The 13,316-nt window shown below is 38.3% G+C and overlaps 1 protein-coding gene across 6 annotated transcripts; it reads left to right on the top strand.

Moving 5' to 3' along the window:
* The first annotated feature begins 31 nt into the window (after positions 1 to 31).
* On the top strand, positions 32 to 12,753 carry IRAK4 (interleukin 1 receptor associated kinase 4). Of its 6 annotated transcripts, none has more exons than XM_087766190.1 (12): positions 32 to 118; positions 539 to 708; positions 1,711 to 1,856; positions 2,170 to 2,364; positions 3,184 to 3,344; positions 4,043 to 4,107; positions 4,412 to 4,526; positions 6,589 to 6,698; positions 9,248 to 9,431; positions 10,296 to 10,358; positions 12,178 to 12,336; positions 12,437 to 12,753. In XM_087766190.1, exons 1-12 carry the CDS (start codon positions 32 to 34, stop codon positions 12,467 to 12,469), a joined length of 1,488 nt encoding a protein of 495 aa, XP_087622316.1. In that variant the 3' UTR covers positions 12,470 to 12,753. The 6 variants fall into 6 exon arrangements, with proteins under 6 accessions (XP_087622316.1, XP_087622312.1, XP_087622313.1 ...); XM_087766186.1 differs by having other exon boundaries at positions 98 to 235; positions 539 to 726; XM_087766187.1 differs by having other exon boundaries at positions 108 to 240; positions 539 to 726.
* The last annotated feature ends 563 nt before the right edge of the window (positions 12,754 to 13,316 follow it).

Here is a 13,316-nt window from a genome sequence, read left to right on the forward strand (position 1 = left end):
CGCAGGGGGCGGGGCATCTCCCGGGCAGCCTATGGGAAGGCCGCGGGAGAGGAGAGCGCTTCCGCTTTCTTCTTACCGAGCCGCCGTCTCCGCCCCGGTGACGCCAACGTCGTCAGAGGTTGACTCACACCCTCTTAAAGAGGAAGTGGTGCCGTGGAAACGCCTGACGTGAAGCGAGGCGCGCGGGGCGGGCCGGGTCGTGGGCGCCACCGCCAGGAAGCGACGGGGGTCGGAGGTGAGGTGAGGTGAGGTGGCGTGAGGTGAGGTGAGGTGAGGTGGCGTGAGGTGAGGTGGCTCCCGCCGCCGGCTGGGCGCTCGCCTACCGGGGACGGCGGGAGCGGCGTCGCGGGGGGCGGCCCCGGGCGGGCCGGGCCTCGCTGGGCGGCCGGACCCCGGCCGGCGCAGCCGTGAGGAGGGGGCCGGGGGCAGCTGCTGTCGGGCAGGGCGCGAAGCAGCTGCGGTGTCGGGTGTGACGCGTGACTGGCTTGTCGCAACCCCCGCGAGCCTCTTCGGTAACGGCGCCGGTTGTGTTCCTTAGGAGCCGAAGATGAACAAGCCCGTAACGACTTCAACGTACGTCCGCTGCATTAGCTACGGGCTCATGAGGCAGCTGGCAGATTTCATCGATCCGCAGGAAGGGTGGAAGAAATTGGCAGTTGATATAACCGATCCCTCCGGTGAAAGCAGATACAACCAAATGCATATAAGGTCCTACACAGAAGTCATGTAACATAATCTTGTTTATTAACTCTTTAACATAAATACCGTTTTCCATCCCATGACTGTAACTTGTTGCAGTTTGTGTGCCGACAGGTACTTAAGAACTCATCTTACAGTACCATTTCCTTAGGGAACTCAAGGTAGTTACTCTTAATTGTTCCATAGTTCAGTTTTCAGACAAGCTATAGCCAAGGAAAATTGACTAAGGAAATTAGAATTCATTAGGGCCACAGACATATGTATTTTTAGCGATACAGCATTGGCTGTGTAACTTCTGTACCCTAGAGACTAGTAAACGTTGACTTCGTCGTGCATCTTCACACAAGAACAGCACAAGAAACAACTGGACTGTAACTCCTAATTCAGTGTTCCCAAGAAAATGTCCAACAAACGTACGGAGCCCAAGGCCTAAAACTAACAGCAGTATTTTATGAGCACCTTGTTGCTTGAAGGGCTTGTTGAATCCTTAAGCGATTTCAAAGGTTATGAGTTTTAAATACTCTGCGTATCATCATGGGTTTCCAGTCTTTCTAGTGATGTTAGCATTAAATCTTTGTTTATAATAATAAATCAGTCAGAATAATGGATCTCAATTTCTGCTTAATATTCAAAATGAAGTGTGAATGCCAAATGGATGGAAAACACTTAATTTTTTTTTCCATTTGATCTGGCTCTGACTTGCCCTCTGTCTCTTGCTGACATTTCCCTTCTCTATTAGTCCCATGTGCTGATATATTATGGGTCCTGGACAAAATGTTGAAGCCATGAATGCATATTTTTCCCTTAGTTTTTCTCATATTTTGCATATTTTTCCCCGAGTTTGAATTTCTTTAGGGTCTTTAGGTGCATTTTCAGAAGACTTGCAAATAATTCTACAGTTCAGTACATTTTTTAAATTTTTTTTGGTCATTTACCTTTAATCTCTTTCAGTTCTTCATGGTTCTCGAGGTCACTTTTTTTCCTAATGTTCGTCTTAATTTATCTTTTAAGGAGATTTGAGGCATTTGTACAAATGGGAAAGAGCCCCACGTGTGAATTACTTTATGACTGGGGAACGACAAACTGTACAGTTGGTGATCTTGTGAATCTGCTGATTAGGAATCAATTCCTAGCACCAGCAAGCCTTTTGCTTCCAGGTAACTGTTACTCTTGTATATTTTGTACTGTGTTCTCAGTTTTCTAAGATGCTAAAGAGCTTCACAGTAACTTGAAAATCAGAAAGGATTAGGTCAAAATAACCAAAAGTGGATATATTTTCCATTATTTGTAATAACAGTTTAAATAAGAATTTCAAGTTTAAATAAGAGTCCTGCAGCTGACACATGGTGGCAGAATATAACCTTCTCATGATGCTTACGTGTCTCCCATCTTAGTAAATACTGGCATTAATGTTACTTGTTTTTTCTTATTCCTAATGTAGTTAACACTTTTTCTGAATTCCATTTTCAGAAGCTGTAAGGATGGCACAAGAAGTTACATTACCTCTTTCTTCACAGGAAACCTTGCCTATACATGAGAAACAACTGCCTGTACAGGAAAAAGAAGTGGCATCTGTAAAGCCTGTTTTAGCTCAGAGTACTGAGAAGCAACATTCAGCTCCTCCCTACTTAAGTCAAGAAGATAGCTCACAGTCTAGTAACACAGGTAGGTATTTAGTTTCGTAGAATTATGTGCAGTCTTTTTTGCTGATCTATCCTTCACCCCATGTGAAATAAATCGTAGCAGTGCATTAGAGTAATGACTATATTCCTATCGTCGTGCATCTATGGGAAGTGGCATCTTGATTTTGCTCTTTTTCTGTGTGTCTGGGAATTTAGCTTGGATAATAACATGTCTGAATATGAGATCCATCTTGCCAATAAGGCGCCTACTGTGATGGAAAACTTGACTGTTAATTAAATTGCACTTAATTTTGTGCTACACATAATCCTGTTGCCCTCTTTCAGTACTGATTTTGTAGACTGTTTAGCATCTTATGTTTTAAAGCTGGATTTTACGTGTCAGAAATGACTAAGAATGTTGGAGAAAAGATGACTAAAGAAAGCATTCTAGGAAAGTAAATGGTTAGTCTCTTCCGTCCTAAAGTCCGCTTTTGGATTGCTGCCAGAAACATGATGTGATCTAGATACATTTTTACAGCTGACGTAGTGCGGCTCTCTCTGTGATCTGCTGCGCATTGAATTTATATTACTTGTATTATGAGTATTAACAAAAAATACAATCAGAAGGCTGCTACAGAGCTAGTTGCGAAGAAAATTATGCATAGCTAATTATATATGTTTATCTGCATTTCATTTTTTTTTCCTGGTATCTTCATCACAAAGCTGGAAGTAGGGCTCCACTATGTCAGGATTTGCATGGTAGCATGTTTTTGATTTAATAGAGCTGAAGCAGAGAATGTATTCAATACACTTGTTCTTAAGTGAAAACATAGTTGTGCTAAATGGCAAATATGTCTTTCAGATTTCCATAATTTTTGGTTTCATGACTTGGAAAGCATTACAAATAATTTTGATGCACGACCAGAATCAGCTGGAGGTAATAAACTGGGAGAAGGTGGCTTTGGCGTTGTATTCAAAGGCTACATCAATGGCAGAAATGTGGCTGTCAAGAAGCTCGTTGCTGTGAGTTGTCCTGGGCATTTTTCTTTTTAATGGCTGTGTAGTTTATAGTATAGACTTTGTTTATCTGTGGAAAGCGTTGAATGATACACTTCAAAAACTGTCGCCATGTTAAACATTAGTTGGGTTGAGAACCTTATCCTGTAGTCCCATGAGTGGTGTGAGTTGGCACAGTCACCAGAGATGAAGTCTTGCCCTTTCTGTAGCTCTCCTTAGAGTGGCTCAGGCAAACTGTCTGGAAGAGCAGAGTGCTCCCGCAGTTCCCCTCCCTCCCCTGCACACAAGAAGTGGCAGAAGGGAAACGGTGCTAGGGAGGTCTCCCTTTCAGAATCAGATGAACGATTCACAAGTTAAATAGGTATTGCCACAGAATTTTAGTCTTCATAACCAATGGTTTGTGTGAATAATTAATTTTGTGATGAGTAAGTGCTATTTTTGGGTAACTGCAGTGAAATAAGATGGGTAAGTTGGTGACTGTGCTGAAATGGGATCCATTTGTCCAATAATCTTGTGTTCCATGGAATTAAAAATCATGTTCTGATACTTTATTTTTGAGTTGAGTAAAAAAAAAAATTGTAAAGTTAAGTAGTTGTTACATATAACTAATCTAAACAAAGACTTGCAATTCTGATTTTTTTTAATGAACAACTGTGCATTTTAATATGGCCAGCGATACTAATGTCAAATACTTCCTTTTGTAGATGGTTGATGTTAGTGTTCAGGACTTGAAACAGCAATTTGATCAAGAAATAAAAATGATGGCAAAGTGAGTACAGTGTTACACAATGTCATAGTCTTTTACGGGAATTTAAGTTGGCAGATGACAGGTCAGCTAGTGTGATCCCTTGGTTTTGTCTTTCTAGCATAGCATAACTATGTTCATGTTAAGTGAGAATGTTTTGTGTACAACATGACTGTATTTTGTTTGTTTTAAAGCACCACTGCAGAAACCTGGCTACGTGCAGTAGGGCTGAAACAAGTAACTTGGGATCAAGTTCTCTCTGCCTTGTATTTTCCTCAAATGTTGGGAGTCTTTCAGAGCATATATGCATAGAATTTTTTTGCTCTAGGTGTCAGCATGAGAATCTAGTAGAACTAATTGGTTTCTCAAGTGATGGTGCTCAGCCATGTCTGGTGTATGAATACATGCCCAACGGTTCATTACTTGACAGACTTGCTTGTCTGGTAAGTAAAATCTTTTCTAGCTTCCACTTCTCTTACTTTGCTGAAGTACAGATATCTATGAAATGTCTTTGAAACAGTACTGAACTGTAATGGCCAAACAATGTTTTACTACTTACTTCTGTGTTCTAGAAGACAAATAGGATAACAAGTATTCTTCCAATAACATTTTATACAGATGTTGTAGACACATTAAAGTCAAAGCAGGCTGACAATACAATGTCATGTACTAGTACCTGAAGTGGCACAGGAGCTTGGACTTGCTATGCCTGCGTTGAGCAGAGCAGAGGGTGCTACAGTATTGTTCCCAGTTCTGATATTGGCATGTTCTCTGCTAGTTCTTGAAATCTTGCATTGTGAAATTGCCCTTTGTTCTTTGCCCTTGCGGTAGTGGTTGTAACACAGTGTTCATAGTCTGCATATCTCTTTCTGAAGTGCCTAAATAAATGGGAAACACTTTTTAACTATTATTTTGTGTAAATGCATTTCTTTCTTCTGATTTAATCAAATGACATATATCTTCTAGCCTTGGCCTTTAATAAATAATAAGTTGCTTTTTTTTGGTGAGGCAACTCTGTATATGAAGGACAAACAGTTGCTTGTTAGAGTGATACCAACCATAAGCCAGACTTAACCTAGTAGATGAGTGTCCATGTTAGTTTGTTGAAGGAGTTCGAAAATCTGCTTTATACTAAGCAAATGCAGCTTCTGAGGTTGTAATCTGGTGAACATTTTAAACTGGTGCTACTTCAAGCCCCCATGCCCCCAGACCTAAAAAATGTTGTTTTGCTTTTTTCTGCGCTGATCTTCCTGTTGTACTGGCTCAAGCGTTTGGTGGTTGGAGAAAGACCTGGGTTAGGGAACTGATCAGACTGAAAAAATACTCGGTGAAAAGAATCTTTACTTTTCACCTGGAGGCGTTTCCTCTGCAAGGCTGCACAAATACTTCTGCCCCAACAGGGAAGAAGTGGTGTTAGGATGAGAATGAGTAGCAGTGGTTGGGGAAAGGACTGGCTATGTTTGGTAGCACTGCTGTCTCAGGTTGGCTTGGTTGATTTGCTTGCACACACGTACACATTTGCAATTTTTTTTTACTTTTTTTAAACTGAATCGGTGCAGAAGGGAGACTAAGTTTTACTTAAGGCAGTGCAAGTTTATCTGTCGAAATGAGCAGTGCTTGACAAGGATGTGTATGAAAGTGTTCATCCATGTAACTTTGGCCATTTTCATCAAGTGAGCTTAAAGGATTGGTGGTAATTGAAAGCTAAAGTAGAAATAACTGAAGCCTTTACAAGGAAGAGACAAACATGGTATAAATAATCTAAATCAGAATCTATAAATCAGAAAGAATAGGTGAGGAATGTGCATACTGAATGTGTGTTCTTGCTGATAAGTTCATTTTGTGGCTTCACTGGATGTGTTTGAGGCACAGACTCTTGCTTATGTCATCTTTTTCTTGTCTGGGCTTTGAGGAACAGGTGAGGGAGGTGGTAGAATGATGAGATACTCTAATCCTCTTCCCTTGGCCACTGACAAGATTAAGAAGTGGTTTTGAAATGTAGGTGTCCTCACTTCTAAGGTTTAGTTAGTAACATGACTCAAGCTAAACTCTTGAGAAGTGGTAAATCCAAAAACACTGGAAGGCTGACCTCGTTGTTAGTAAAAACTGTTGATTGCTTTGAATGATTTGCTTTGGGTTAAAAGGCTCTGGTACCAGTGCCAGTACAAAGTGGAAGATGCGGTAGATACAGGTAGTTCTTTGCAGTGCAGCTGGCCTTGTAGGGTTAGAGTCGAATAGTGTCAAGAACACTTTTTGCACCAGGTGAATTAATCTAAGGCAAAATGCAGGGGAAAGAACTGAATGTGACAAATGCATGTATTTCTGCCCAAGTAAATTAAGAAATGTATGCTATTAGTTTTTTTAACGATCTACTTGAAAACCACAAAACACAGCAAGAAGTCTGTTTTGGATTGTGGGGTTTTGGTATGTTTTGTTTTGTTTTATGTGAGCATATATATATTAGATTTTCACCTTTCTACTTGCCTTTCTCCCATCTTATTCAAGGATGACACTCCACCAATTTCTTGGAATACAAGATGTAAAATTGTTCAAGGTACAGCAAATGGCATCAACTTCTTGCATGAAAATAATCATATTCACAGAGATATTAAAAGGTAAAAGATACTGACTATCGCTGGCTACATTTCCCCTCTTTTTTTTGTTTGCTTTTTTCTTCTTCCCTCTGTTAAAGTCATTTTAGAGAGAACAAACTGCAAGAAGCATTGCTGCAGTCAAGGGCACAATCTTTTCTGCAAGTGACATCCATCACCATAATCTTGTCTGTGCCACAAGGACATGACCAGTACAGGCTTCTAAAGATAATTATGAGGCTATTGTAATCTGTTACTATCAAATAGTTATTTGAGTGCTGCGAGGACACCCAGAAGTTCTGTTCTTTCACAACTGCTGCTAATGGAAAAGCTGCTGTTAGAGAACATAATGACTTTTAAATGGGGAATTTTTCAGGTGAAAACCCACCTTTTTTTTTTGTTTTTTCCTAGAACATTTCTTCAGAGTGTCTCCTTTGATTTACTGATATTTATTACGAAGACAGTAAAGTTACTTCAGTCAGGTTCATGAAGTTCAGGGTTCTCCAAAAATAATGTATGTTCACTTATTTGTTATACCAGAAATTTTTCCAGGGATATCAGAGCTCAGAAAAGGTGGGAGTTTTGTTGTAGGGTTTGGGGGTTTTTTTCCCCTTCTTTGCTACAGTTTGTGATGGTTTTTTTTTTTCTTTTTTTTTTGTTTGTTTGTTTTTTTAAATACCAAAGCAGTGTAAATCTTTGAAGAAAAGCCCCAGATGCCTTACTCCCGTGGGTTAAGAAGGACCAACTGACTGATTTGGTGTCATGGATGAATGTTTCAATAGCTTTTTGGCTTCTGGCAGCTCTGCTAAATGTAGGCCGCTTCGGTTTTGTGATCTTCCAGCTTGTGAGGAACAAGTTTTTGCTTCAGCTGCCTCATAAAATGTGCTTGCTGCTTTGACAATTTATGTTTCTTCTTTCTTCCCTGCTTAAGCCTCTGGACAAGTGTAATGACTGCAAGGGACGCGTTTTTTACCTTATGCTACTCTACCCTTCTAACCGCTGTGAGTTGATCATATTACAGGATTGGGTTTTGTTTTATTTTGTTTTTTCTTCTGTTTGGATTCCATTTGGCAACGTCTTGCACTTGCAGTGTGAATAGTTCAATAAATTTGGTTGGTGTTATTAATAGTGCTGCCGCTCCCAGGTAAAACTTACATGAAGAGGCATCTAAGAAGGTTTACTTCAGTCTTCATTTTGCTATTGCGTGTGAAGACAATTTATAACCACACAGGCACTAGAACAGCTTCTCTGTAGGCTAGAGGGGACATGGTTGAATGGGTGTTCTCAGGGTTGTCAGTTTTTTGGCTTGGTTATGCCCAGGAAATAGTTCATTTATCTCTTGAAGCTTGACAGTTGCAGTAAAACTTCCTTGCGTTGTGCCCTTTGTGGTGTATCAAAAAAAGTGACCACTCTTTGGACTTGACTCAAGTTGATGAGAAGCTCAGTTTTATGAAGTTGTGATCCTGTTGTTCCTTCTTTCAGAAGCTGAACTTTAAATATGAAACCAGTTGGTGCACAGTGCCTTGACTAGTGTTTGGCCTTTTGCAGCGGTCTTATATGTGCAGTTCTAATACCAAGTGATCTGTTGTAACTTACAGCTGTGTTAATTTTGTTGAGAAGATTTGGTGAACAAGAAGGGGAAGTTAGAAATATAAGTTTCTAGTAAGTGTTACCTGTTGTATCTGGCTATGTGTTTTCCTTATGGTTCCATTAAGGGGGTCAGAAAATGAGGAAGATTACAGAAATGTTAAATCAAGTATTTTAAAATGGTTCCAAGTGCTACAAGTTTAAAAAACAGTAGAAGATTTATGGTGTAATTCATCCCACTGAGTATTTTATGAAAACGTTAGTCTTTTAGATCAGCTTTGTTCTTCAGGGTTTGGTTTTTTCTAAGGGAAGTAAAAGCTGGAGATCAAGTAGAAACACAGCACATGCATTATTCCAGCATTAATAAGTTTTCTGTTTCTCTTCCAAGAGAAGAATAAGAGTATTACTATTCATTTGGCATGTGAATTTGTAATGGTGGACATAGTATTAGATAATAGGTATAAAAACCTGCTTTTGTTAGTTCTGAGTAGAGATTTAGACAGTTAATTTTACTGTGATCCAGTACCAGTTGATCAGAGCTAAGTATTCTCTGTTATCCTTCTCAAAGAAAGAGTATTCAGATCCAAAACATGCGTGTAACATGATTGGTCTCTTATAAGAAATTTTTGTATTTGTAGGATTGGGGGGGGCGTTTGGTCTTTTCCTTGGGTTTTTTTGCCCTTTTTTTTTTGTTGTTTTTGTGCATGCATGGACAAGAAGAAACATGGATGGAGCCTGGCAGCCAGTTCTTGATTTATTTAGAGCGATTAATTTTGAAATTGAGCAATTTCCAACAAAATTAACTCTTACAATTTTTCTTATATGAATAACAAATAAATATCTTCCATTTCAAGAAACAGTCAAAATAGCAATTTGCATTTGGTTATTAAAGAGTTATTAGTCTGTTATAAAACCTAATTACTGTACTGGTTTGGAAAATTCTCTTTTCTTTTTCTTTTTTTTTTTTTTTCTCCCCTCTCCCTCAGTGCAAATATCTTATTAACTGATACATATATGCCCAAAATTTCTGACTTTGGACTTGCAAGAGCATCTGTAACATTCACACAAACAATCATGACTGAAAGAATTGTTGGAACAGCAGCCTATATGGCACCTGAAGCTCTGCGAGGAGAGATAACACCTAAAGCCGATATCTTCAGTTTTGGAGTAGTAAGTAGAATGGGGAAGCAGTATATGACTTTTTTTGTAAATGATAAAAGCATACAAAATCAAGAATATCTGAAATTAAATAATCTACTCTGATCTATCATTTCTCCTTTTCCCAATAGATGTGCTCTTAAGATAGTGTTTCTAAACTTTGATTGGTTTAAAGTAGTTTGAATATGTTGATTAAAACATTGAATTTGCTAATGATTGCAATAATTATGTTAAAATGTAAATTTGCATGTGAAAGACCGGAGTAAAATAACATTCCAAGTTCTAGCTAAATGTAGCTCGGAAGTGATGTGGAACACTGTTTCTTCTTGCGTAGTATTGCACAAAAATGTAACTCAGGCTGGAAAAAAAAAATTTAAAGAAAATGTTCCAAAATTAAGTTTTTTTACTATTTTTAAGCACCGAAAGTATGCTGTCCATGTCGGATTTGCCTTAAAGCTGAGTATGAAAAAGACATGAGCTTAATGTTTGAGAGAATAATGAATCCATTCTTAACGGATCCAAGACCCTAATTGCAATTGACCAGTTCCTTCATGGCATGTAGTTTTGTGGGGAGGTAGGCCAGTTACTGTTTCTGAATACTCTGGAAATCCTTCCATCTTGCTTTGAAGCAACACGATGTATGGTGAGAAAAACATGCGTTGAAATTCATAAACCACGCTGCTAATAACAGTTAATGAAAATAAAGGTGGGACAACAGCAACAACAATCAATTGTATGGAGAGCTATCTTTGGACAAATACAGATCCTGTGAGCATGTGTTTGAAAGACTGGGGGTTATGCTCATTTTTTGTAAATGGTATATATGCTAAGGAGTATTCTATGCTTCATTTTCTCTTCTGATTTTTTTTCCCCTAGGTCTTACTAGAAATAATAACGGGTCTTCCTCCAGTAGATGAAAACCGGGAGCCACAGTTACTGGTATGTTCCTTTTGCTTTCTCCTCCCCTCCCCCTGCTCCAGGATCACTTTACATGAAGTCATAGTCAGTTAACAGGTGCTGAGACAATTGAATTAGTCATCAAAATACGTAGTTAGGAAAACAGCTCTTTTGTCAATGTTTGTCTTAGAGGTGAGGCTGAAACTTTTATTTCTCAGCTGGTAGAAGATTGTTCAGTCCCCAAGGTCATCTCCTTCCGATCTGATACTATAATTCTCTTCATTTTGGTACTGCTTTTTATCCTAATACCATTATGCTTTATCAGCATAGTCCTGTTATACCCAGATGCCCTGATAGTTCCTCATTCACCAGAACATTTTAAACTATTCATCTCAGTTGTTTCTTCATGGTTCTTTATAATTCCTACCATTCCTGAATCAATTTTTATCCTCTTCAACTTTACTAATAATTTGCAAATACCCTGTGTTTTTAGCCTTAGGGAAGTTTGGAATGTAAGGGCTTTTTTGCAGGGTGAGGGGTGGGTTGAATTTTGTTTTCTTTTTTACTATTCCATGAGTAATTCAGTCTACTAATTAGGAAACTAGTGTCTCAGAGTTCACGCTCTTGAATTAAAAATCTTACAAGGCTATTCTTAGTTTAGTCTTTCATTTAGCTTAAAATTAAATTCTGAACTACATAATCCAAGGTTTTCCTAGAATATTTTTTACTTACTTAGTAATTTACTAAGTATGAAGTAGCATTGAGGTTTGGATTAGTTTTGTTCCGTACTGTTTGATAGCAGATCACTTTCTTCATAGCTTTAGGAATACCTGTGTACTATTAATAGAATTTTTTTCCTCTAAGCTGCATGTTCTGGAGTGGCACAATACTTATCCTATTGAGCTCTGTAAAGACCTTGGAGAAGTCAGTCGCTGTCAAATTGAATCTTGAGGTTTGGGGTTTTTTTTTTGAAGCAGGCTTGTTCAGAGATAGGGTCTAAAAAAGAATATAAAGCGTGATTTGACTGGTACAGTTTATCTTTGTAACGCACTTTTGGGAGCATAAAGAGAATGGTCAGTGCAAGATAATGTGGCATCCTTAGCTTTGAAAATTTTGGGTAGTTGAATGTTAGTCAGCACCTTCAGATTGACCCATAGAGGAAGGCAGAAGACCTGCCTCTACTCACTACTTAGACCTGCCTCTAAGTAAGTATTTCTTACTTCATTTACCATGCTGACTTGTCTGTGGTATTCCTCAAACAGTATTTGTGACTACAGTTAACGCATTTCAAGTGTGTTGGAGCTGGAGAGCTTTGGACTAAAACAGTCAGATTTAAAAGTGTATTTCAGAATAGGTGTTTCCTTTTAGAACAGATACAGCAGCCACTGAGACTGGTGAGAGAAGGCATTAGTTTATAGAAAGAGGCTTTATAAAGTTGACAAAAAAAGAAATTATTCACACGTAAGCTTGCATATTTGTGGGTTATTAAGTAAACATAAATACTTCATGTTGATCATGCTTCTCTTAAAAAAGAGACAATACTAAGAAACTGAGCCTTGTACTGGGAGAAAGTTAAAGCTGTATGATGCAGCTTAACGAAAATTGCTTTACAATTTTGTGTTAACTCAATTAGAAATAATTTATAATAAAAATGTATAGTCTGTTTATAGTCTCATAGGCTGTTTCTGCAGATACTGATGAATAATTATGCTGCTGAACCATTGTCATCATTCTTTGTCTAGAAAAGTAGTTGAGAAAAGAAGCGAACACTCAAAAGCAAGTTGTCAAAGTGTCAGTGTGGAATACATAATGTTCAGATCCTTACAACGTTATCTACTCATTGGTTCAAACTCTCTTATAGTTGAGTATCAAAGATGAAATTGAGGATGAGGAAGCAACTATTGAGGATTATGTTGATGAAAAGATGAGTGACTGGGACGCACCTTCAGTTCATAAACTGTATTCAGTTGCTGGTCAGTGTCTCAATGAGAAAAAAAACAGAAGGCCAGACATTAAGATGGTACGTAGTCTTTCAGATAAAAGGCTTATTTTGAGCGTGTGTGTGCGTGTGTGTGCGGTTACAGTATCAGCTATTTATATTTCTGTCTGTTCTCTTGCAGGTCCAACAGCATCTACAAGAGATAAAAACTTGATACGTGTTTCTTCTGATAGACAAATGTTTTTGAAACGGAGCGGACACCAGTAGCAAATTTTTTACTAGTATTTAGTGCGACATTATCAACTTTCCTGCTTTCCAGAAATTTCTGGTCTGCATATAAGGTGCGCTGTTGGCCTGTCACCACTGTGCTATTTTTGTTAAGTGAGCAGCCTTTTCACATATCCTTAGCCATTGAGCCCTCAACATGAGAAAACTTTTTTGTATTAACAAATTGCAGTGCTGGTGCAATTAAAATTAATTAAAAGCTCTTTAAATGCATTTCTATATTAGAATCTATTTGATTCTTTTGATTTTTAAGTATGTCTGCTGCAAAGGCATGTGACAGTAACAGAGTAGAATGTTTTTTCTGCAAATTGCTGTCTTGATCAGGTGTACTGGACCTTTTTCTATTGAAGACAACATTTAGTAAGTACAAATGGCACTTATATTGTCTTTTGGGGAAAAGACAATAGGAGTACTCATTTAAAACAAACTTTATTTAGTGTTTTAACTTGAGAGTTCATATTAGTGTGAATGGACCGGTAGTGTTTGTGAATGTGACTATTTTTCAAAAAGTCTTCTCAGGATCAGTTTTAGTCAAATAAATGCTGCAAAGAGAGATTCTAGGTTGTTTTTTAGTTTCAAGGATTCACAAGCAAAATAATTATCTTGCAGTGCAAATGCAAAAATACATATGGCTTTCTTCCAGTGAACTCTATGATGACAAGCCATTTAATTTTTGTTCATAGTAAGACTCTTAGATACTTTGAATATTTTACATTGTAGGAGAAGATTCAATATGGGTTATAAATACAGATGGTATATTTTGTTAAAGGGGCCAG

Source organism: Nipponia nippon, unplaced genomic scaffold, assembly GCF_047370975.1.
Source record: "Nipponia nippon isolate SJK-2023a ecotype South Korea unplaced genomic scaffold, ASM4737097v1 scaffold_3, whole genome shotgun sequence".
NCBI classification, from domain to species: Eukaryota; Metazoa; Chordata; class Aves; order Pelecaniformes; family Threskiornithidae; genus Nipponia; species Nipponia nippon.

Bases quoted from the DNA above. Each gene is read 5' to 3' on its own strand.
- IRAK4 (XM_087766190.1), top strand. From the start codon at position 32: ATGGGAAGGCCGCGGGAGAGGAGAGCGCTTCCGCTTTCTTCTTACCGA. The intron at 4,527-6,588 runs GTAAGTAAAATC...ATCTTATTCAAG, and splicing joins TTGACAGACTTGCTTGTCTG to GATGACACTCCACCAATTTC. The intron at 12,337-12,436 runs GTACGTAGTCTT...GTTCTCTTGCAG, and splicing joins GAAGGCCAGACATTAAGATG to GTCCAACAGCATCTACAAGA.